This window comes from Oncorhynchus tshawytscha, linkage group LG30 (genome assembly GCF_018296145.1).
Source record: "Oncorhynchus tshawytscha isolate Ot180627B linkage group LG30, Otsh_v2.0, whole genome shotgun sequence".
In the NCBI taxonomy this organism is placed as follows: Eukaryota; Metazoa; Chordata; class Actinopteri; order Salmoniformes; family Salmonidae; genus Oncorhynchus; species Oncorhynchus tshawytscha.
The window spans coordinates 32488824-32515236 of NC_056458.1; the positions used below are offsets into that span (position 1 = coordinate 32488824).

General features: G+C 42.8%; 2 protein-coding genes across 6 annotated transcripts in view; one reads left to right on the forward strand and one right to left on the reverse strand.

The window, feature by feature from the left end:
- elmod1 (ELMO/CED-12 domain containing 1) overlaps positions 1–9283 on the forward strand; it is a 36729-nt gene extending 27446 nt beyond the window's left edge. For both annotated transcript variants that reach the window (XM_042309592.1, XM_024393668.2), the window contains 2 exons: positions 771–904; positions 5262–9283. In XM_042309592.1, the coding sequence (XP_042165526.1) occupies positions 771–904; positions 5262–5437 (310 nt within the window). In that variant the 3' untranslated portion in view covers positions 5438–9283. The remainder of the gene's footprint in view (positions 1–770; positions 905–5261) is intronic.
- A 7283-nt stretch (positions 9284–16566) lies between these two features.
- gria4b (glutamate receptor, ionotropic, AMPA 4b) overlaps positions 16567–26413 on the reverse strand; it is a 175648-nt gene continuing 165801 nt past the window's right edge. The window contains exons 14-16 of one of the 4 annotated variants that reach the window (XM_042309512.1): positions 25226–25340; positions 22236–22373; positions 16567–18812 (exon numbers count right to left, since the gene is read on the reverse strand). In XM_042309512.1, the coding sequence (XP_042165446.1) occupies positions 18648–18812; positions 22236–22373; positions 25226–25340 (418 nt within the window). In that variant the 3' untranslated portion in view covers positions 16567–18647. Of the gene's footprint in view, positions 18813–20189; positions 22111–22221; positions 22374–25225; positions 25341–26141; positions 26257–26413 lie in introns of those variants that run through there. The other 3 variants (XM_042309511.1, XM_042309514.1, XM_042309513.1) reach the window with 3 other exon arrangements.

Sequence of the window (26413 nt, forward strand, 5' to 3'; positions counted from 1 at the left end):
GGATTATGGGAGATCTAGGCATGGGGTGGAGGGTTACTGTAGCTCTAGGGAGATTTGGGCATGAGGTGGAGGGTTACTGTAGCTCTAGGGAGATCTGGGCATGGGGTGGAGGGTTACTGTAGCTCTAGGGAGATCTGGGCATGGGGCGGAGGGTTACTGTAGCTCTAGGGAGATTTGGCTCTGGCAGAGGGGCTGTTTCAGCACTGAAAGTCCGGCGGTGACATCTATATTCAGGCTGTGTGTGTGTGTGTGTTTTCAGAGGGTGAAATGTGTGTGTGTGTTTTCAGAGGTGAAATGTGTGTGTGTTTTCAGAGGGTGAAATGTGTGTGTGTGTTTTCAGAGGTGAAATGTGTGTGTCTGTGCCAGGATTTGTTTAGATTCAGCTCTTGTACACACCTATTCCTTTAGTTCAATTGTCTCAGTCAAACCTTGGCAAAATCACTTCTCATACTTGCACTGCAATAGGTACTGCAATAAGTCCACAATAAGTTGCACTGCAATAAGTCCACGTTGTGGATTTCAAATCTCAACAGGGCCAAACATGATTTTCACCCAATCAAAACCTGTGAGATCATTAAGCTACATTACAAGCATAAGACTGTAAATATATTCCATTCTAGTCCATATCCACTAGTGCCTACTGCCTACTTATTAAGTCATGTAGAAGGAACAACCACAGGGGGCAGCACAGAGGCTTGTGTACAGCTACAAAGATTGCCTTCGTTCCAGCTTCAGATAAAATGAGATATGTTTAAAACTGATTGTTTCAGATACTCCTTTGCCATCGTGGGCATCAACATCACGGATCTGGCCTACTCTCTGCTGGTGAGCGGAGCCCTGAAGACCCACCTGTACAACGTAGCCCCGGAGATGCCCAGCCTCAGCCACTTCCAGCAGACCTTCTGTGAGTGGGAACCACTGTGCCCATAATGGCACCCTATTCCATATGTATTGTACTACCAAATGGTACTCTATTCCATATGTATTATACTACCAAATGGTACTCGATTCCATATGTATTGTACTACCAAATGGTACTCTATTCCATATGTATTGTACTACCAAATGGTACTCTATTCCATATGTATTGTACTACCAAATGGTACTCTATTCCATATGTATTGTACTACCAAATGGTACTCTATTCCATATGTATTGTACTACCAAATGGTACTCTATTCCATATGTATTGTACTACTAAATGGCAACATATTCCCTATATAGTGTAAGACATTTGCCAAGAGTCCAATAGGGTGCCATGTACTTCCGGCGCCGACAGAGATGGCCGCCTCGTCGCGTTCCTAGGAAACTATGCAGTTTTTTGTTTTTTTTTTTACGTGTTATTTCTTACACTAGTACCCCAGGTCATCTTAGGTTTCTTTACATACAGCCGACAAGAACTACTGAATATAAGATCAGCGTCAACTCACCATCAGTACGACCAAGAATATGTTTTTCGCGACGCGGATCCTGTGTTCTGCCTTACAACCAGTGTAACCGAGTGGATCACATGCAGCGACCAAAAAAAAAAAAAAAACGACTCAGAAAAAGAGGGAAACGAAGCGGTCTTCTGGTCAGACTCCGGAGACGGGCACATCGTGCACCACTCCCTAGCATTCTTCTTGCCAATGTCCAGTCTCTTGACAACAAGGTTGATGAAATCCGAGCAAGGGTAGCATTCCAGAGGGACATCAGAGACTGTAACGTCCTCTGCTTCACGGAAACATGGCTAACTGGAGAGACGCAATCCGAAGCGGTGCAGCCAGCGGGTTTCTCCACGCATCGCGCCGACAGAAACAAACATCTTTCTGGTAAGAAGAGGGGCGGGGGCGTATGTCTTATGGCCAACGTGACATGGTGTGATGAAAGAAACATACAGGAACTCAAATCCTTCTGTTCACCTGATTTAGAATTCCTCACAATCAAATGTAGACCGCATTATCTACCAAGAGAATTCTCTTCGATTATAATCACAGCCGTATATATCCCCCCAAGCAGACACATCGATGGCTCTGAACGAACTTTATTTAACTCTCTGCAAACTGGAAACGATTTATCCGGAGGCTGCATTCATTGTAGCTGGGGATTTTAACAAGGCTAATCTGAAAACAAGACTCCCTAAATTTTATCAGCATATCGATTGCGCAACCAGGGGTGGAAAGACCCTGGATCATTGTTACTCTAACTTCCGCGACGCATATAAGGCCCTGCCCCGCCCCCTTTCGGAAAAGCTGACCACGACTCCATTTTGTTGATCCCTGCCTACAGACAGAAACTAAAACAAGAAGCTCCCACGCTGAGGTCTGTCCAACGCTGGTCCGACCAAGCTGACTCCACACTCCAAGACTGCTTCCATCACGTGGACTGGGAGATGTTTCGTATTGCGTCAGACAACAACATTGACGAATACGCTGATACGGTGTGCGAGTTCATTAGAACGTGCGTTGAAGATGTCAGTTCCCATAGCAATGATTAAAACATTCCCTAACCAGAAACCGTGGGATTGATGGCAGCATTCGTGTGAAACTGAAGGCACGAACCACTGCTTTTAATCAGGGCAAGGTGTCTGGTAACATGGCTGAATACAAACAGTGCAGCTATTCCTCCGCAAGGCTATCAAACAAGCTAAGCGCCAGTACAGAGACAAAGTAGAATCTCAATTCAACGGCTCAGACACAAGAGGTATGTGGCAGGGTCTACAGTCAATCACGGACTACAGGAAGAAACCCAGCCCAGTCACGGACCAGGATGTCTTGCTCCCAGGCAGACTAAATAACTTTTTTGCCCGCTTTGAGGACAATACAGTGCCACTGACACGGCCTGCAACGGAAACATGCGGTCTCTCCTTCACTGCAGCCGAAGTGAGTAAGACATTTAAACGTGTTAACCCTCGCAAGGCTGCAGGCCCAGACGGCATCCCCAGCCGCGCCCTCAGAGCATGCGCAGACCAGCTGGCCGGTGTGTTTACGGACATATTCAATCAATCCCTATACCAGTCTGCTGTTCCCACATGCTTCAAGAGGGCCACCATTGTTCCTGTTCCCAAGAAAGCTAAGGTAACTGAGCTAAACGACTACCGCCCGTAGCACTCACATCCGTCATCATGAAGTGCTTTGAGAGACTAGTCAAGGACCATATCTCCTCCACCCTACCTGACACCCTTGACCCACTCCAATTTGCTTACCGCCCAAATAGGTCCACAGACGATGCAATCTCAACCACACTGCACACTGCCCTAACCCATCTGGACAAGAGGAATACCTATGTGAGAATGCTGTTCATCGACTACAGCTCGGCATTCAACACCATAGTACCCTCCAAGCTCGTCATCAAGCTCGAGACCCTGGGTCTCGACCCCGCCCTGTGCAACTGGGTACTGGACTTCCTGACGGGCCGCCCCAGGTGGTGAGGGTAGGCAACAACATCTCCTCCCCGCTGATCCTCAACACTGGGGCCCCACAAGGGTGCGTTCTGAGCCCTCTCCTGTACTCCCTGTTCACCCACGACTGCGTGGCCATGCACGCCTCCAACTCAATCATCAAGTTTGCGGACGACACAACAGTGGTAGGCTTGATTACCAACAACGACGAGACGGCCTACAGGGAGGAGGTGAGGGCCCTCGGAGTGTGGTGTCAGGAAAATAACCTCACACTCAACGTCAACAAAACTAAGGAGATGATTGTGGACTTCAGGAAACAGCAGAGGGAACACCCCCCATCCACATCGATGGAACAGTAGTGGAGAGGGTAGCAAGTTTTAAGTTCCTCGGCATACACATCACAGACAAACTGAATTGGTCCACTCACACAGACAGCATCGTGAGGAAGGCGCAGCAGCGCCTCTTCAACCTCAGGAGGCTGAAGAAATCGGCTTGTCACCAAAAGCACTCACAAACTTCTACAGATGCACAATCGAGAGCATCCTGGTGGGCTGTATCACCGCCTGGTATGGCAACTGCACCGCCCTCAACCGTAAGGCTCTCAGAGGGTAGTGAGGTCTGCACAACGCATCACCGGGGCAAACTACCTTCCCTCCAGGACACCTACACCACCCGATGCTACAGGAAGGCCATAAAGATCATCAAGGACATCAACCAAGCCACTGCCTGTTCACCCCGCTGCCATCCAGAAGGCGAGGTCAGTACAGGTGCATCAAAGCTGGGACCGAGAGACTGAAAAACAGCTTCTATCTCAAGGCCATCAGACTGTTAAACAGCCACCACTAACATTGAGTGGCTACTGCCAACACACTGTCAATGACACTGACTCTACTCCAGCCACTTTAATCATGGGAATCGATGGGAAATGATGTAAATATATCACTAGCCACTTTAAACAATGCTACCTTATATAATGTTGCTTACCCTACATTGTTCATCTCATATGCATACGTTGATACTGTACTCTATATCATCGACTGCATCCTTATGTAATACATGTATCACTAGCCACTTTAACTATGCCACTTGGTTTACATACTTATCTCATATGTATATACCGTACTCGATATCATCTACTGTATCTTGCCTATGCTGCTCTGTACCATCACTCATTCATATATCCTTATGTACATATTCTTTATCCCTTACACTGTGTATGACAGTAGTTTTTTTTGGAATTGTTAGTTAGATTACTTGCTCGTTATTACTGCATTGTCGGAACTAGAAGCACAAGCATTTCGCTACACACGCATTAACATCTGCTAACCATGTGTATGTGACAAATAAAATTTGATTTGATTTTGATTTGATTTGATTTGATTTCAGATGCAGTCTTTGTGTTAAATCTGCTAGCACGTGTGACGCTATATTGATACTGATATAACTTGAGAACCGAACGGCACACTTATACACTTTCAGTCATGCTTCACACTAATATCAATCAGCATGCCTTCAACTTGTCAGACAGAAAATGCTGTTAGAATTCCTACAGTATGTTTCCCTGAAATATTGTTTTATCGTAATATCATAGTAGTATCTTTCCCTGAAGTATGATAACCCAAAACAAATGTTTTTTTTCCATTTTGGTACAGTTATTGTAGTACTGTATGAAAACGTTATACTGTTGTCCCACCCTTACCTGCTAACCTACAGGTTTTCCGTTTTCTTCTGGTCCTCCTCTGTGATCCCAGCCGCTTGTCCCAGATCTGTTTGTGCTGTATAGCCAACTATGACCATAGGAATTGGCAAGATAGCACAAACAGTTCTAGGACCAGGCTACTGTGGTTCTGTCCGGCTAATGGCCCACCCTCTCCTCTCATAGGTTACCTAATGCAGGAGTTCCATCGGTTCTGGATCGAGGAGGACCCCTGTGACATCATGGAGTTCAACCGTGTGCGTTCCAAGTTCCACCGGCGGGTGCTGCGGCAGCTCAAGAACCCCGACATGGCGCTGTGCCCCCACTTCGCCGCCTCCGATCTCCACCTGGTCAACCTGTAAATACACTCCCCCTGACTTCTAACCCCTGACCCTATACCTCTAACTTCCTCAACCCCCCCTCCGTCCTCCGTCCTCCCAGCTACATCACGTCACTGCCAACCGCTCACCCCGCCAGCGCTCACACACATGCTCACACACACCCTCCCCTCCACGCCCTGCCTCTAACCCCCACAGCGACTTCAGAACCACCAGCACCACTAGATGACCATGGCGATTGTAGGGGTGCATGATGAGGCTGCACCACATAGTCATTCACTGACTCATTGTTATTCCTTGCTTTAATGATTTGTGATTGTACAACAGCCATCCATTGCTGGTTATGTATTGCTATTATTATGCATTTTTAAAGAAATAGTTTACCCAAATTACAAAATGAATATGCACTTTGGGTGAACTATCCCTTTAACTGAATCATCATGGAACAAGTGCTTTGTTTTCTCCAGTCCGTTAGCCCCTTGAATACATCTCATTGTGATGAATGTTCGGCTGTGACACCAAAAATATTTGAGTCCATTTAAGGAGACAGTGCTTCCTCTTTACCATTAGACAGGGCAATAACAGTAGGCCTAAGCTGTGCTGTCAGATTGTCAGAAGTCACAAACTGAAAAGGCTTCATAAGCTTCCTATGCTTATGTAGGGAATTGTACAAGAGCTATGTACTTATTCTATATTTGGCTCTGTAGTGTAGTGTACTGCACTGTACTGTATAAGGAAGTCAGAGTTACTATCTAGTCCTATGTTGCCTGCCTTATTTAAGTGGGGATGCAGCAAGGCTTTGTGTTGCAATGTGCAGACAGAACATTCTATCGGTTGAGGAGGGGTATATGAAGGAAATGAAAGTAGGCTACTAAAAGAAGATTGCTTAATGATACATGAGCTGGAAAAAAAGGGCCTATGCACTATATAGGACTGGATTCATTTACAGTCAAAACCAATCAAGAGAGATAGCAGACATTCATTCATCCAATTAAATCACTCGCAGCCATCATCTCAGCAAGGCCGTTTCTTTTCTAAATCATTTGTCCAATATTTATCAATTGTATTTAATCACATTTGAGGTCAAATGCATGATAAGAACACTTCACACGAGCATAATTCTCATTGCCAAAATGTAGACTAATGTGGACAATTCACATGAATCAGAATAGCCGTTTGAAGAAATGGTCATTTATTTTATGAATGTTATTCAGCTATGTCCATGATTGTTTGATTTGTAAATCTTTATTCAACTATGTCCACGATTGTTTTATTTGTAAATATTTTTAGATATATTGAATGTGACACATTAAATGTTCACTGAATTAGTAAATCAATTATTTACATTCCCCCCATGAGACGTACATATGACTTTGGGTGTTTTCATACTTGGTCCCTTTCAGACAATTTTTGTGAACTCAGTGCGGCTTGCTTATTTTTTTCATGCAGTGTGAACACTCCAAAGGAACTCAGACCCCTCAAAAGAGCCCCCGAAGTAAAACCAATCTCGAGGGGTGGTCTGAGTTCAGGTTCCCTTAAATTTCGTGGTCCTATTCCCTTTTTTAGGGCAATGTGAGCACAAAGCTCCACAGGTTCACTTGTCATTATTCCCGTACGACACACTAGACTACTGCAACACCATTTCTTCTGCCATAACCCCTCGCATTGGTACCACAAAAGAGAGAAGATGATGATGTGCTGGGACGTATTCATTCCACTGATTCTGTTGCAAACGTTTCTTAAACGGAAGTAGACGGAATGAAAATGGAGAGGAACCTACCTGAATTTGTCCAATACAAAAATGTGTTTTAGGTTGACTGTTTGGCTAATGATTACACCCCAGACTCACTGAAAATACCTGTGCTGTTTTTGGATATAGATTAGTGATTGTCAAGGATGCACAGAAATTCCAAAATATGTGAGTTTTTAGTTCAGATTATTTGTTTGCAAAATGTGATCTATAGACTAAGCGAGCTTCATAAACTGTTTATTCAATCGTGCAGTAAGAAACTACAATATGTAACTTTTTGGGCGTCCTGACCAAATTCACATAGAAATGTGAGTTAAAAATGAATTCCCGTTGAAAGCAAGTCTACGAAGCTGTAGATGAGTGCTGTTTCTATGCTACCCGTTCTGAAGTTTCGTTTTTGCGTAGTTTTGTACACCAGCGAATTCTGCATAGTGCATCTTTAGGTGAAAATCACAACACGGAGTGCAAAATAAATGATATCTCTGAAAGGACCAGTAGCCTACATTGGGTGTACAATTTTCAATTACAGCATTATTTAATCTGCAGATATTTGTCTGCTATTTATTCTGTTACCAATAGTAATTACATGTTAATAGTATCTTCTGATTACAATTATATCTCATCTTTTAACTAAATGCAATTTATTAGCTACCAAAATGTAAGTAGGTATATCTAGCTGTCCGATAACACACGCTGATGGAATGGTTTGTCCTGCACTTTGTAAAAACCCAGAGTGAATTGAGTGAATGTTGGAAAAAGAATGGTTCCTTTCTAAACATAGAAATATGAATGCAAAGAGGTCTTGAACCACAAAATGGGTGAAGTGAACTGGCAAAAGAGTTGAGTACTCATTCAAAGGCAAAGGCAGCATGAACACAAAGAAAATTGGGTTATTTAGCTATTATTTATCTTCACTTTAAAAGAGGACTGAGATTAGTTATTTTAAAAAGGCCCATGTGAAAACACCCTTAGTTGTTACTGTAGGCTAAAATCTTGTTTGCAACAGTTCTGCCTGTGTTGTTGTTTTACTCACTGTATGGCATAATCAATTAAAACGAAAAGACAATTTAATGTAACCGATGATTTTGGAAGGAAGCGGGATCACAAGCGTTATTCCCCATAGAATGAGCTGTGTCTAGTGACTGACTAAAGCTTACACCAATGCCTCCAAACTGAATTGACATTTTGCTGTGTTTTTTTTGTTACAGTGACTAATTTATATTACAGTGACTGGAATATTATTCCAGGTGTGCATGTTTTGTACTTTTCCATTCTACTTCTTTTGAACGAGGTAAAGACCACTAATTTCTAATGGTTAATTAAAGGGACATTTTACACGATACATGAACGTTTGTCAGATGTTTTCAGACCTCAACTACGTTGTGAGATGTAGTGAAATCAGACTACTTTTGAGGTCTGAAAACATCTGCCAAACTTTGATCTGAAAGTGTAATGCCCTTCTGAGATTTTTATGGTTCAGACAGTTCACTGCATGATATTATCAGCTAGGACTTTCAGTGAACACCACAAACATCATTATCATAGGCCTTCTTTAAAAAAAAACGTGTCTTGTTGAAATGCCATGCTTGCACAGTTTCTTTATTTGGAATAGTATGTATGAACAGGTTTGTTACCTTTTAAGTGAATGTCAATGCTTGTGATCCGTAGTTTTGCAGCAGTTTGCTTCACTGCATGTCAACGTGTGGTTTGTCTCGTTACCCCTTTGTTCTTTCTTTCGCTTGATGGTCGTCAACACTGCACTTTTGGAAATAAATACGATTTCATGTCATTCAAATATACTATAGTGCAACACTTATTTATTTGTGTTATTTGAGTGTATTTGGGCTTAATGCTCAATAAAGATGTAGATGTTGTTAGACACAATCAGCTGTACATACTGCTTGAAGAAATGCTACTAAAGAGATCATCTTAAGCAATATGCATGATCAAACCCACGATGTCGCTGCTCCTCCGGCATCTTGTGCTGCTTCTGTTTAAGCCTAGATCATGAGAAGATACATTCTAGACAATTAGGAACTTATTTGTGCTTAAATTCCTTGTGCTGTGTAACAGTTACTTTTTGAGACAACAATAAAATATCAATGTAATTAAACAATCAATGTATTTGTGTTTCCTCTGTGTCCGTATAGTATCATAATTGTGTTTGTGTGTGAGTGGGGGTATTGTCAGTTAATCATTGACCAGGTCACCTTGTTATATCTGTAATGGCCAGGTCAGATAAAGCCTCATCATCACCTCCTGTACTTTCCTTTTTTCTTGTCCTTTCTCTTTATAATATGCAATTTGTGAAATGTTTTATGATTGGTTACAAGACTTTTAACATAGGATTATCCAACTAGCAACAGCTGCTGATTGGTCCAGGAAGTAGCCTAGTGAAGTTTGAACAAACTAAACTAGTTGAAAGGAATGGGAAAATGCATGCAGTTAATGTCAGCCACTGTCACTGATTCCTTCCAAACCACTCATTGTTGAATTAGAGATTTCCAACTTGTTGTGTAATGTTTATGTCCAATGGCCGATGAGCAACTATATGTTTTATCTATAATTTCTCTTTGTTATTTCTCTTCATATGACAAGGATTAAAAAGGATTTGCCAGTAGATTGTCTACTTGATTCATGATCATGACTGCTACAGTAGCTAAGATTTTGAAAGAATGATGTTGACATGATCAGTCCAATCAAAGCTACTGTACATATAACGTGATTTGACGTTATTTTATCTGTGGCCAATTACCTTGAGCCTTCTTGGATGGGTACTTATAATGTAACTCTATGGCAGCACCCAAGGGGCTAGAATTTTCAAGCTCTACCCTTAGATTTGGCGGTGACGTAGTGTCCCCATGAGTGACAGAACACTGAGCCAATCATAGTACAACATATTTTCTGCTGGCTGGCCCCACCACCAGAGAAAGCACTGGAGCTGCCTTACTCAAGAAACCAAAAAAGAGACCATGTTTGTATGCGACTTTAAAAATATGATATACATATTTTTTACATTGCTTGCAAACTGATATGTGACACGTATTAATGCCAAAATAACAAAAAAACAGGCCCCCTCATCAATCAGATTCTGATTCTTCAAGGCGACCACAACAGGGAAAAGTGAGAAAATGATGGATGATATGATGTTTATGGACATTATTATCTAAATTAAGCTGAAATGACAAATGTAAATTGTATTTCATGATTGAACCCTCAAATGTCAGAAGCCTTTAGTTTCCAGGTGTTTGTGGCTGTCAGATATAATTGAAACATGTATTTGTTCAGTCAGTAAGTGTAATAAGAAAGAAAGAGTCACACACTTTAAACCCTGAGTTTACAAAACATTATGAACACCTGCCCCACAACTAAAACAGTGACACAGATATTTCACTGGATGTATAAATGTGAAGCATCCACTTGGCGTTTTCACTCACTATCAAATATGGTACTGAGAGGAAGCCCAGTGGCGGGCGATGGAAGGAGATGGATTCTGGTGAACGTTCTGCACATTTTCTCATCTATGAAACATCAAATCAAATATTATTGGTCACATACACATGGTTAGCAGATGTTACTGCGACTGTAGTGAAATGCTTGTGCTTCTAATTCTGACAGTGCAGCAATATCTAACAAGTAATCTAACAATTCCTCAACAACTACCTAATACACACAAATCTAAGTAAAGGAATGGAATAAGAAAATATACATATAAATATATGGATGAGCAATGACAGAGCGGCATAGGCAAGATGCAATAAATGGTATAAAATACAATATATTCATATGAGATGAGTAATGCAAGATTTATAAACGATTTATTAAAGTGGCATTATTAAAGTGACTAGTGATCCATTTATTAAAGTGACCAATAATTTCAAGTCTGTATGTAGGCAGCAGCCTCTCTGTGTTAGTGATGGCTGTGTAACAGTCTGATGGCCTTGATATAGAAGCTGTTTTTCAGTCTCTCGGGCCCAGCTTTGATGCACCTATACTGACCTCGCCTTCTGGATGGTAGCCGGGTGAACAGGCATTGTGTCACGGCCGTTGAAAGAACTGGACCAAGGTGCATCGTGGTGGGCGTACATATTATTTTTATTTGAAAAATGCGCCGAACAAAACAATAAACACTACAAAACAAACCATGCTACAGGCTATGTGCCATAAACAAAAGTCAACTTCCCACAAAGACAGGTGGAAAAAGGGCTATCTAAGTATGGTTCTCAATGAGAGACAACGATAGACAGCTGTCCCTGATTGAGAACCCTACCCGGCCAAAGCATAGAAATACAAATAATAGAATATAGAATACCCACCCCAACTCACACCCTGACCAAACCAAAATAGAGACATAAACAGGATCTCTAAGGTCAGGGCTTGACAGTACCCACAAAACCTAAACATATAGGGGAGGGTCTGGTTGGGCATCTAGCCGCAGTGGCAGCTCAGGTGCGGGACGCAGACCCCGCTCTACTACTGGCTCACCCCACTTAGGTGGCACCTCTGGTGCGGGGACCCTCGTCGCTGACCCCGGACTGGGCACCGTTGCTGGGGGCCTGGAATGGAGACCGTCGCTGGGGGCTCCGGACTGGGGACCGTCGCTGGGGGCTCCGGACTGGGGACCGTCGCTGGGGGCTCCGGACTGGAGACCGTCGCTGGAGGCTCAGGACTGGAGACCGTGTGATTTTCCCAATGTGATTTTCTGGATTTTTTTTCAAATTTTGTCTGTCGTAGTTGAAGTGTACCTATGATGAAAATTACAGGCCTCTCTCATATTTTTAAGTGGGAGAACTTGCTCAATTGGTGGCTGACTAAATACTTTTTTGCCAACACTGTATTATGTACAAAATCAGTTATGAATAACGCAAAAAAAACACATAATAGCACAATTGGTTGGGCGCCCATAAAACTGCTGCCATTTCTTTGGGTGCCATTTTAATTTTAATCCATTAATCCCATAAAGCCATGTACACAGCAGAGGGCTGGCTCACTGTCCAAAACGGCGACCTTAAGGCCCTGTACACAGCAGAGAGGCTTGCGTACAAGCCTTTTCCAGCTACAATTGTCACTTGCAACATTAACAATGTCTACACTTTATTTCTGATCAATTTGATGTTATTTTAATGGACAAAAAATGTGCTTTTCTTTCAAAAACAAGGACATTTCTAAGTGACCCCAAACTTTTGAACGTTAGTGTATATATATATTTACAAAAGATATATGCGGGATTGGAAATGATGAAGATGATAACACTGATAGAAGCCACAATCTATCTGCAATATTAAAGCTGATCTACCCTCCCCTCCAAAAAGTATGTACTACAGATTGCTGTCCATGAAGACAAAATTGCGACATGTTTATGCATCTGCCTAACGAATAGGTGATAAGCTTTCTGTGGTGCCAGGGCATGTAGCATATATCTTTGCTTTAGATAATGGATAATTGTTTATTGGTAGGCCTATTTGGTACAAATTTCTCATGTTAATCCTAACATTTCACAAAGCTATACACGGTGTCGCAATGCTGATATTTAGGCTGCTGGCTGGCGGCAATCATCTAATTACTTGTTCTGTTCAGTAATTCAAGTTGTAAATTCAAACAATGCCGATTGTAAAATGTATTTTCAATGTGTAAATTAATTATTCCCTTAATTTCTGTATTACAAAACCATCACCATGTACATCCCCCTGGGCACAGAGGTCGAGTCAACGTCCATTTCACATTGGTTCAACGTTATTTCATTGAAAAGCATGGAAACAACGTTGATTCAACCAGTGTGTGCCCAGTGGATCTCCATGTTCATCTTTCTCAGTGTGTGTAAATAAACTTCCCTGTGTGTGTTAACTGTTTTGCTGCCTTACTCCCCACTAACAAGGGCAGTGTCAATGGTTCACAGGTAAGCAAATAAGTAGAGCCGGGTCGCTCTCTTTCACTTTGTGTTTAATGACTTTACTATGGGGTCCACAAAGAGTATAAACTAATGATGCATTTCAACAAATATCTACCTAGCTGCAACATGATATCAGACACCTGGTTGGGGTCACAGCCTTTTATACACCAAGGACTCATCCCTGCCAAATCAATGTCTGCCTACAACATCCCTCCTATATCCCTCCCTTTTCCCTACTCGTGTTGACTCTCAGTGAGGATGTGACCAAGGTTGGGCAGCTTGATCTTATATTTTATTCCCCTGAAGGTCAGAACCCTGCTGTCTCCCCCTTTTGACATACACCATAGATAAAAGTATGTGGACAACCCTTCAAATGAGTGGATTTGGCTATTTCAGCCACACCCGTTGCTGACAGGTGTATAAAATCAAGCACACAGCTGTGCAATCTCCATAGACGAACATTGGCAGTAGAATGGCCTTACTGGAGAGCTCAGTGACTTTCAACGTGGCACCGTCATAGGATGCCACCCTTCCAACAAGTCAGTTTGTCAAATTTCTGCCGTGCTAGAGCTGCCCCGGTCAACTGTAAGAGCTGTTATTGTGAAAGTGAAATGTCTAGGAGCAACAACGGCTCAGCTTCGAAGTGGTAGGTCACACAAGCTCACAGAACGGGACCACCGAGTGCTGAAAGGCGTAGCATGTAAAAACTACCGAGTTTCAAACTGCCTCTGGAAGCAACGTCAGCACAATAACTGTTCTTCGGGAGCTTCATGAAATGGGTTTCCATGGCCAAGCAGCCACACACAAGCCTAAGATCACCATGAGCGATGCCAAGCATTGGCTGGATTGGTGTAAAGCTAGCTGCCATTGGACTCAAGCTGTGGAAACACGTACGCTGGAGTGATGAATCATGCTTCATCAACTGGCAGTCCCACGGATAAATCTGGGTTTGTTGGATACCAGGAGAACGCTACCTGCCCTAAAGCATAGTGTCGACAGTAAAGTTTGGTGGATGAGGAATAATGGTCTGGTGCTGTTTTTCATGGTTCGGGCTAGGTCCCTTAGTTCCAGTGAAGGGAATTCTTAATGCTACATGCAATGACATCCTAGATGATTCTGTGCTTCCAACTTCCTGGCAACAGTTTGGGGAAGGTTTGGGTTTTCCTGTTTCAGCATGACAATGCCCCCATGCACAAAGAAAGGTCCATACAGAAATGGTTTGTTGAGATCAGTGTGGAAGAACTTGACTGGCCAGCACAGAGCACTGACCTCAACCCCATCAAACACCTTTGGGATGAATTGGAGTGCTGACTGCGAGCTAGTCCTAATCGCCCAACATCAGTGCCTGACCGAATTATATCCCTGCAGCAATGTTCCAATATTTAATGGAAAGTCTTCCCAGAAGAGTAGAGGCAAAGTGGGTCCAACTCCATATAAATTCCCATGATTTTGGAATGAGATGTTCGACGAGCAGGTGTCCACATACTTTTGGTCATGTAGTGTATGCTGTCACTTCTGTCTTACAGCAAACGTCCTGTCCCCTTGGCTCCACACGTTGAGTTCCTCAGCTGCCTACAGCCACCGCAGCCTGCTCTGCGTCCCTGTTTACATCGCTAGTAGCTATAGTAGAGATGTACACAGTGTTTTAGTGCGAGCACAACCAAGGTTTGACTGTAATATGGAGTGGAAGGTCAAGGCTGAACATGAGCAGGGTTGGTCTAATTTATACCGTATGCAACACAATAACTCAATTAGCTATGCAAAATGGCCATTCTGCATACTTGCATTTTGTGCAGCCCAAAAGTCTATGGGCTCTTTCCTCTGCACAGGCCAGATATATTTAATAATTTTATTTTATTTGTATTTATTTATTTATTTAACTAGGCAAGTCAGTAAAGAACAAATTCTTATTTACAATGACGGCCTAGCCAGGCCAAACCCTCCCCTAACCCGGACGATGCTGGGCCACACATTTTACAATGCCTGGATAGACATTTATTATGTATCAGCTAATCATCATATTCTATAGGAATCTGTCAATCAATAACTCAGTCGATGACGTGTCACGCAACCACTAGTTGATGCATGCTACGTCTGAGCAGGGGAACTCAACCTATAATTTGTCGCAACTATGAAGGGTAGCCATTTTGCGTAGGTGTAAATGAGGCTTTGTTCCATCACTGCAGCATTCACCTGATGGTTTCAGCACCTTGTCTTGGTCCATCTCTCATGTTGGTGGTCGGTTCATAGTGCCCGAGGCTGAGGCACTGCTACGTTAGGAGGATATCAAATGTAAGGCCCCGTACACACTCAGGTTGCACAATGCATTTGACACAATAGGTTTGATACAACTGATATTTTTGTGATACAAAACTGATACAACAGATAATTTAGTGATGCGTTGTATAACTGATGAGCCAAATGCGTTTTATATCAGTTGAACAACTTGAGTGTGTATGTGGCCTAAGGCCTAGATTCAATCAGATGAAGCGTTAACTGGAGATAGGCAACACTTATGTTTTGGCATTGTCAGAGGTGTGACTGCGTTGGAGCTGTCAAATCGCTGAGCAGCTGCTCTTGATCATTGTCAAGAAGCCACACCCATCCCACTCGCATTAGAAGTTCAGAATGACAAAGTGAAGGATATATAGAAATAATGACGCTCAAATTGAAAATGATTCAACAAAATAATGAGGATTTCTATCATCCTAATAGAGGTCTAGATTACATCTCACATTTCAGTGTTTGAACTTGTAATCAAGGCTGCATGGAATTGATCTTAATGCGACCAATGGTAATGTCCGCTTTAGGTTTAATGCCGGGAGCTGCTTGTGGATTTGACAGCTTTAGTATCTTATAATGCTCACGTAAGCATGACATGAGCATGATCATTAAACATTGGTTAAAAATTACATAAAGCCTTTACATTAGACTGGGTGCATCTTATTACCAGTTGAACACAAATATTAGTTAAAGTAAATGGAACATATTGCATTATTATTGTAAAAACGTCATTCATTATTCAGGAATACACCTTTTAAATATAATACTCTCCCCAACAGTTGACAATGCGCAATTGATTGAATTCCAGCCTGTGAGTGGGTTATATCTAAAAAAGAAATATGAACAGAGATCCCTCTCACACCTGTCCACAATAAAATCACAGTGACAAATCCTTTGGATTAACTTTTTACTAAAAAAATGATCAAAATAAAGATGTACAATTGAAACCAAAATAGGATACCATTTGAATTTTACAGACATATGGCAGAACCAAAAAGCATGGCCTGAAATATTTTAGCTGGTTTATTCTCTCAAAGCAACAAGGTCCATCCGGTGTGTGTGTGTGTGTGTGCGTTTGTGTGTGTGTGTGTACCAGAAGAGGCTGGTGAGAGAAGCTATAGGAGGACGGGCTGGAATGGAATCAATGGAACAGAGTCAATCATGTGGTTTCCATGTGTTTGATGTGTTTGATACTGCTTCAATTGATTCCATTCAGCCATTACAATGAGCCCGTCCTCCTATACCTCCTCTCACCAGCCTCCTCTGTGCATGTCGTGTACACAGTGGCGGATTTAGGTATAGGCGACATGGGTAGCCGCTCAGGGTGGCATCTTGCCATTTGTTTCTATTTGTCTTTGTTACTTCTTTTTGATATTTATGAGTCTTATTTTGTATATATTTTTAAATGTTTTGATTATTTATTTGTGTTACAAATGTCTGAATAAAATTGACAGAGGGGGGCTGAAGTGGAGGTTCGCCCAGGCAGCCATACAAGCTACAACCACTACTATGTGGACATGTACGTGGACGTGCATGTGAATGTGTGTAAGGGAAAAAGACAGAGGCAGCAATTGAAAACATTGATAACATTGCACATATTTGTCCAACATCAACAATAGCAGAAACAGGTTTTGGGGGGGAAAAAAGTTGAAAATGAAAGAGACAAAAGGATGACACAGTAAAAGTCATTGTCCTATTGCTGCCCACGGGCCTAGAGGTTGCCCTTCCATTGGTCATGTGTTGAAACCTCCACTGCACACTAATAACTTCAATGACAGGAAGTAGACCATAGATTCTTCTACTGAGGATCCACAGTGTTAGGGACCAAGAGGGCCAAAGCTTTGACCATGGCTCAATAATATAAATATTCTTCTTTGTCTTCTTTTTTACTCAATAAATACTGTTTATATAAGCTTTGACTAGTGAAATAATACAGCAATGAGGAAAGAAATGGCATTTCACATTTCACATTTGAAAAAAAGCATTATTCTCTCCATACACAATTATCTAAAATATCTATCCAGATAAGACGTTCAACGTTCAACAGCCGCGAACATTGAAAAAACATTGAAAAATCAGGAGACGGACAGTCATATTAAATGTAATTGATCGTTACAAAAAATAGAACAAACGACACAAAAAATATTGTTTGTTTTCTAGTGGAAACGCAAGTAAAGCATTTAAACATAAAATTCGGTCTATCAGCCACTTCTGGTCTATGACTGCACAGTGTGGGGTGTGGCTAGAGGATGGGGGCGATGCTCGAGGATGAGGATGGGACTAATTAACATTCATCGCTGAATATATTAATATGTAGAGAACAGGTATCTAGATGGGCAGAGTTGGTACTATACCCATGGAACATGACGCTCTGAACTGAACGCTGAAGGAATAAAACGCTGTCTCAATGTCTCTCCTTTTTCAACAACGTCGTATTATCCATTATTGCGATGAATTATTTCTTTAAAGATGGTTACAAAAAGAGAACTGCCCTCTGTCCACTACTGAATCAGCTATTTACATCTGTTTAAAAAGCAAGCATGTTATACAGTCTCCTCTATGTGCAGAACATCTTTTTTCTTTAGCTTCGTCTTCACAGAATATACATATTTACTAAATCTTCACAGTTTATTTAACTTATATGTATTATCAATAGAGTTATTGTAGTTGATTAATAATGCTAGTTTTTATCTCCATGATGACAACGGGAGACACTCCTCCACATGATGTCAGATAGTGATATTCAGTGAGATTGTTGTCTGGCAGTTGTGTTTTCAACACTGCTCTCGTCTGGTAACAATTGTCCACATTTGGAAAACAATCTTGATTGTAATTCAGTTTGCCAATTCAGTCAGCAACCCAATGATCCACAGTTACACGTTTCAAGTTTTCTGGTCTTCCTTATTCTTTCATTTTTACTTCACTTTCAATTCCTCCTGCTCTTCCTTCGCCAGTGATCGCAATGATAAGTTGGCACAGGGTCTTCAGTGGAACATCTCAGATGCAATCTCCACCTCTGCACCCGAAAATGGCAGCTTGATTACAAATAGCCCTCACTTGGCCACATAGTAAAAATACAGATTGTACTTTTCCACAGAACTCCATCCAAAATGGCCACAGATTCACTACATACTCAAATGGCAAAGTCCCAATTTCTGCTATATTAAAAAAACTTCCACAATGTTAGTTAGTCCCTGTCTGCCCACACACTGGTGGTGGTGTCCGGTTTGGGTGGTGTTTGTCCTGTGTCTTTGTGGTATATGGTGGTTGTGGGTTGGTCATTTTTAAGGCACTTGGAAGGTTTTTGGTTTTCACGGGAGCTCAGAGGAGACCAAGGCCAGGCCGGAGCTCTGGCGGAGTGAGGGGCCCGAGTGGACCGCTTTGGGACAGTCGGGCGTCAGGACGCGCCCATTCTCCCCCACACTGCCTGTGATCGACAGGCGTGCCTTGTTCCTCATGGCCTCCGTGAAGGTCAGCTGGGTAGGGAAAGGGGGGCAGGAAGAGAAAGGGGGATAGAGACAGAGAGAGGGGAAATGGGGGTAGTGAGAAAGAGGAGAGACAAATATAAGAAAAAGAGAGGGTGGGAACAGACAGAGGGAGAGGGGAAGAAAGAGGGGAGAGAGAAAGCAAGGGGGACAGGGAGAGAGAGAGAGGGAATAGTGAGATAAAGCAAGGGGGACAGGGAGAGAGAGAGAGGGAGAGGGGAAGAAAGAGGGAGAGAGAGAGAAAGCAAGGGGGACAGGGAGAGAGAGAGAGAGAGGGAATAGTGAGAGAAAGAGGAGAGAGAGAAAGCAAGGGGGACAGGGAGAGAGAGAGAGGGAATAGTGAGAGAAAGCAAGGGGGACAGGGAGAGGAGAGAGAGAGAAAGCAAGGGGGACAGGGAGAGAGAGAGAGGGAATAGTGAGAGAAATTAAGGTGGACAGGGAGAGAGAGAGGGAATAGTGAGAGAAAGCAAGGAGGACAGGGAGAGAGAGAGAGGGAATAGTGAGAGAAAGCAAGGGGGACAGGGAGAGAGAGAGAATAGTGAGAGAGAGAATAGTGAGAGAAAGAAAAGGGGGACAGGGAGAGAGAGAAAGGGAATAGTGAGAGAAAGAAAAGGGAAGAGAGGGACAGAGGAAAACATGTCAGCTCATCTGGACATACAAAATTACACTAACAATTCTAAGATCAGGAAGCATCATGAAGATGGATAATGTCAGGGATGAATATAGGACAGTAACTACATCTGACGTCACACCACAGAATCACAGGACATCCATCATGGCCATTCAATAAAATCTTATAACACCACTTTATGTGCACATTTGATACAAGACTACCATTGACTACTAGGGTTATTAGACATTGAAGGATTTATGTGTGGGCGAGGGACGACAGGACAGCTGACCAAGCAACAGTAAAGGGAATGGAGAGAGGGCTGAGAGAGGGGGCCTACAGCACCAAAAGGAGACACATAACCATGTCAGACACATGCTGTAGATCTGCAAGTCAAATATCGTTGGACCTGAGGGAAATATCTTAGAGATCGGCGCTCAAGTCAATATCGAGGGGCAGTTAGTTTCCACTTACTTTAGGCTTTAACACGCCAATAATGTATGGTGTTATATTGCTTTTTCTAACTTAACGTGTACTTGGGGCTGGTTTCTCATTAAAACCTGTGGTTCTCCCTTCTTATATTGTCTGTTTTAGAAAAGTGGCGTTAGTTTAGCTAAACCTAGGGTATGGCAAAGTGTGTGTGTGTGTGTGGGGGGGGTTATTAGACATTTGGGCAGTTAGACATTCTTAGGCCATAGTTAGGTAGCCTACAATATATATATATATAACCTGTACGCAGATCTTTATAAATGGTAGGATTCATTGTAAATTAAAACCAACATCAACAAGTTGGGCCTGAAACTATTGAAACATTGTATCAATGAACAAGTTGGCTCTGAGAATACTGAAACATTTTATCAACAAGGCAGCTCTGAGAATATTGATTGGAATAATGAAGGGGTGGCTCGCACATCTTTCCCCAGGGCAGCTTGTCTCTGATATTATTGTGTTGGCCACACAGTAGTTGCACTGTCTAGGTGATTATTGTATTTCAAAAACAGCCCTACATCCACACTATGGCTAAATAACTGAACAATATTTAATGACGTTTTGCCTGCAAGATTGATCTGTAAGAATTGAATTAAGGAAGATGGACAAGCAAGACTGATAAAGTGAGAGGTGGAAATGCATTATACCAGAGACAGGTAGGCTACAGGTAGGGATGCAGGCAGAGGATGATGATGAAGTAGGCCTACAGCAAGAAGTAAAAATAGTTCTATCAATTAAAATTCTGTCACTGCATGACAGAACATTTGTTATAGCCTACAATTGTTGTTTTCTTTGAAGCCAAAAACAGGACATGTATTTTGGGGAAATGCTCTAAAAAGAAAGTTGTTCAGTTCTGTTTATGTTCATGCCAATACATGAAACCAAAATTGCAAAAGCCTACTTGGTAAATGAACGTAAATATAAATTAGGCCGACAGTTATCACAGCCTATATTTTAATAACAATAAAATCGCTTTTGGTTTTGAATGGTCACCAAAAAGGAAGGCTTCCCCACCTCCAAATTCCCAATTCAATTAACCCCTGGCTATCAGATTACAATAAGGTTTACAAGGCTGAGTTCAAATACCGTCATCAAATTCAAAGCAATCGGCCTAAACAGCTGACTGGCAAGCTGCCACTGTCTCTGTCCTCTGCTTTCTAAAAGTGAGAGAAAAGGGCGCAGGTTGGCAGCTGCTCTCCGAGCGATGCTCCACATTGTCCTAAAACCAGTCTGACGTTACGTTAAACAGCAGTTGCATTTTAAATCAGGATAGGAAAGATTTTTTGTCTACTTTTTTTGCCTACTTAAAATGTTTGTGCGACTGCCATACCCAACTGATGCCCAGAGCACTATCGCTATGTGTGATGTTAGCAGGTGCCTGTGTGTGTCATAGTCAGGGTTGTGAAATTCCAGAAACTTTCCCAAACAATCAAGGTTGGAGGATTCCTGGAATAAGAAGGAAATAAGCAGAGAGGGGATTTCGAGAAAACCTGAGAATTCCTGGGAAATCTGGGAAACTTTCCCCAAATTCCCAGAAATCCAGGTTGGTGGATTCACGGAGTGAATAAGCAAGGATGGAATACACCAACAGGAAATCCTCCAACTGGTATTTCTGGAAAACATGAGAATAATATCCCAAATTCCTAGATTTCCAGAAATCCCGGTTGGAAGATTCCCAGAATCAATGGGGAATAAGCAGGGAGGGATTCCTGCAACCGGGATTTCTCTAAAACGTGGGAATTTTGGAAAAGCTTCCAGAAGTGTGCAACCCTAGTCACAGTCAACAGCAGGAGACATTGTCTGCAGCCAAACAAACCAAACAGACAATAGAAACGGCGGCCATCTTAAAGCCCCCGCCAGGAAGCCAAGAGACAGACGAGTAAGTCACATAACCACAAACGAGCGAATCACAAGGCAGAGGAAGTAAAGGAAGCATTGCCACCAGTTGTACAGTCAATCAGCAGCATGGCAAGCTAGCTAGCGGCCAATAAGGGAGGGTCAACTTACAGTACCACAGGAGGGGGGCCTAGAGGGGTGGGTGGGGGATGGAGGAGGACTTTTCTATACTGGCCTTATATCATAACATCCCCATCACTCCCATCATCGCTCCCATACCCGTCGAAAACCTCACTATACGTGGCTAAGTTGTGGGTGCTTGGGGAAGGGCTGGGGCCGGGGGTGTGGCCAGGACTATAGCCAGGACTGTGACTGGGGTGAGGGCTTGTTCTGGGGCTGGAGCAGCTGGGGCGGGGGCTGCTAGGGGTTAGGTGGTGGGGGAGGTGGTGGTGGTGGTGTTCAGACATCGGTGCCTCCACCTTCATTCGCTTGGCCTCGTTCCGGGACTTGTAGCAGAATTCGATGAGGGCCACCAGCATGGCCAGACCCAGGCCCCCCACAAGGATATAGAAGACCCCCGCCACGTTGCTCAACGACAGGGCCTGGGACGACTTGTCCTGGGGGGTTGGAGGAGAGACACAGGGCAGACAGGAAATCAGAGGCGCGACAGTGGTGGGGTGCCGAGAACACACAAATGAAAACACAGACTCACATACATACTCATACATAAAATACCAGGCAATTATATTACACATTACAACACAAGTACACAAATACAAAGTTAACAAATCTAACACACACACACACACACAGACATATTTTCCAGTCCACCTTCTCTAGCTATGAGCTCTGTGGCTAGGGCTGTAGCTGTTATCATCATGAAATTACCATTCAAATCAATCTAAAGCTTGACTATGATGTTTTACAGCAATTAAAAAGGAAAACAATTATTCTAGTTTGCTAGCTGTCAACAATTGTCAACAGGCTGTTTTTTCCTCGGTCTAAACTATCAAGTAGCTCCCTAGCCCTCGGTTATCTCTGCTTATTTGTCATTTTGTAATTAGATGCTGTGGTTTAAAACACACGAGAGCAGCTCTCTCACATTTCTTATCTCCTCTTTTGGAGCAGGTTGGTTGATGATTTCTTTTCAAAAGGACTATGTTCAGGTTAGAGACTTCACTAAACACTGCCTTGTTATGCATCTGATCTGCTGCTGATGGGAATGTGTGTGAGCACATTCTAACAAAACTGGAGAGCTACTTTTTAATTATACTTGACAAGAAAATACTGTACACTTGACAAGGACTTGTTTTGCCGCTAAGGCGTTTACATGCTGCTTTGTTGAGGCGGGAGTTCACTTTACATGCTTGAGTAGTGGCCAACTGCTATACTTGATATATCCAATCTAGAGTGAGCTGGGATGACTGGCATACTAATCATAAAAAAATAATAGGTTTCAAACCTGTTCTACTCATTCTAATTCTATGATACTAATAATCTGCTGGGACATCACAACTGCACAACTTGAATACATTCATTGCTAAGTGCCCTACTAAGTTTACACTACTAAGTGTGCACAGATACAGGTGACAACCATATGAATGTGATCCTGCGGGTATCATAATTTCATACACTACCGTTCAAAAGTTTGGGGTCACTTAGAAATGTCCTTGTTTTCCATGAAAACATACATGAAATGAGTTGCAAAATGAATAGGAAATATAGTCAAGATGTTGACAAGGTTATAAATAATGATTTTTAATTGAAATAATAGTGTCCTTCAAACTTTTCCTTCATCAAAGAATCCTCTATTTGCAGCAATTACAGCCTTGCAGACCTTCTAGTTGTCAATTTGTTGAGGTAACCTGAAGAGATTTCACCCCATGCTTCCTGAAGCACCTCCCACAAGTTGGATTGGCTTGATGGGCACTTCTTACGTACCATACGGTCAAGCTGCTCCCACAACAGCTCAATAGGGTTGAGATCCGGTGACTGTGCTGGCCACTTCATTATAGACAGAATACCAGCTGACTGCTTCTTCCCTAAATAGTTATTGCATAGTTTGGAGCTGTGCTTTGGGTCATTGTCCTGTTGTAGGAGGAAATTGGCTCCTATTAGGCGCCGCCCACAGGGTATGGAATGCGTTGCAAAATGGAGTGATAGCTTTCCTTCTTCAAGATCCCTTTTACCATGTACAAATCTCCCTCTTTACCACCACCAAAGCACCCCAGACCATCACATTTCCTCCACCATGCTTGACAGATGGTGTCAAGCACTCCTACAGCATCTTTTCATCTTTTTCTGGGTCTCACAAATGTTGTTCTTTGTGATCCGAACACCTCAAACTTAGATCCGTCTGTCCATAACTATTTCTTCCAATCTTCCTCTGTCCAGTGTCTGTGTTCTTTTGCCCATCTTAATCTTTTGTTTTTATTGGCCAGACTGGTGTTTTGCGGGTACTATTTAATGAATCTGCCAGTTGAGGACTTGTGAGTCGTCTGTTTCTCAAACTAGACACCAATGTACTTGTCCTCTTGCTCAGTTGTGCTCTGGGGCCTCCCACTCCTCTTTCTATTCTGGTTAGGGCCAATTTGTGCTGTTCTGTGAAGGGAGTGGTACACAGCATTGTATGAGACCTTCAGTTTCTTGGCAATTTCTCACATGGAATAGCCTTCATTTCTCAAAACAAGAATAGACTGACTAGTTTCAGAAGAATGTTATTTGTTTCTGGCCATTTTGAGCTTGTAATCAAACCCACAAATGCTGATGCTCCAGATACTCAACTAGTCTAAAGGACAGTTTTTTTGCTTCTTCAATCAGGACAACAGTTTTCAGCTGTGCTAACATAATTGCAAAAGTGTTTTCTAATGATCAATTAGCCTTTTAAAATGATAAACTTGGATTCGCTAACACAACGTGCCATTGGAACACAGGAGTGATGGTTGCTGATAATGGGCCTCTTAGATATTCCATACAAAAATCTGCCATTTCTAGCTACAATAGTCATTTACAACATTAACAATGTCTACACTGTATTTCTGATCAAAAATGACATTTCTAAGTGACCCCAAAATGATGAATGGTAGAGGACAGTACATTGCTGTGCTGCTTACCACTGAATTGTGAGCATGCCTTCTAGTGTGATCTGTTGTATCCCTCAGGCTACGCTTTAAGTCTCTCTGTCCTATTTGTGTGTGTGTGTGTCAGCAAGCCTGCCTGTCTGCCTGCCTCCCTATCTGCTTACCTACCTACCTATCTCTCAGTCAGCCTGCCTGTCTGCCTGCCTCCCTATCTGCTTGCCTACCTACCTATCTCTCAGTCAACCTGTCTGTCTGCCTTTCTACCTGCCTACCTACCTGTCTGCCTTTCTACCCGTCTACCTATCTGTCTGTCTGCGATGGGTGGGGTTCATCAGTGTGACAGAACAGTCAGTGAGGAGGTGTGGTCCCAGGACTTGCAGGAGACTGACCTTACTTCCTGAGGCCGTGGGTCCACACTCGCCCTTATCGTACCACCATTTGTTTTTCAGCTTGTCTAAGACGCCTGATTCACTCAGTTTCAACACGGCTAGGTTTACCGGCGTTCTTCAAAACCGCACGTGTGAGGTCGAGGGGTCGGGGAAGGGTCAGGGGGGAGGGGGAAATAACATAAATAACATCATAGGACATGTTATTTTATGTTATTCAGTCAGAAACCTAAAGAGCCCATTCAGAGCACTTAACATCTGGAAGTGACGGAGACAGGAGCCCCATTGGTTTACATGTCTCTATGCTCGTGGTCGAGGAGGGGGCGCCTGAGGGGCTGAGCGCTACAGACATATACATGGGGCCCCCGCTTCATCGCTTTCTGGAACGGGCACATACTGCTGGGGCCTATCTCACAACAACCAATCGAAGGCCATTACTGTGAAGCCTCAACTATTGGCTGGATTTTGTACCAGGTCAACAATTACCAAAACAAACATGTATTTAAAATGTATTTATCTGTTAATTAACTAGGAAAGTCACAATGAGATGTACATCTCTTTTTCAAGTGAGCACGAAAGTTATCAAAGGACAACTTCATGTTTTGGCATAAGATACATGTATGACATGCACAATGTAGTGTTTAGTGGGAGTACACAATAGGGCGGTGACTGTGACTTCAAAGTGTCTTCAAAAATGTTTCACTTAAGCTTTAGATTATGAATAGGTGAACAATAACATCTATCAATAGCGCATATTTGTGGTTTGACAGTAATCACTTTCCACTCTATAATATGTGCCACTGTGGTGCGTCACAACGCCACTGCGGGCCACAGGATGGGTGTCGCCCCGGCAGATGCCCCCGTTACCACGGCAACAGTTTTACCCAATCGGCATGGGGCTGACACACGGGTGGCTAACCTTCTCGCCACCTCCGCCGCTGCCACACTCTCCCTTGTCGTACCACCACTTGTTTTTCAATTTGTCCAACAGGCCTTGTTCATTCAGTTTTAACACTGCCAGGTTAACTGCGCTTCTTGAAAATGATAAAACATATTTGGGTGAGTGAAGGTGAGTCAATAGCATCCAATTGGGGATAGGAGGGGGAAGGGTGGGATTGTAAAGGAGGCACAAGGGTGGAAATAGGGGTGTGTTAATGTTCTATCTGTAACAATAAACCCTCCCTCCATACA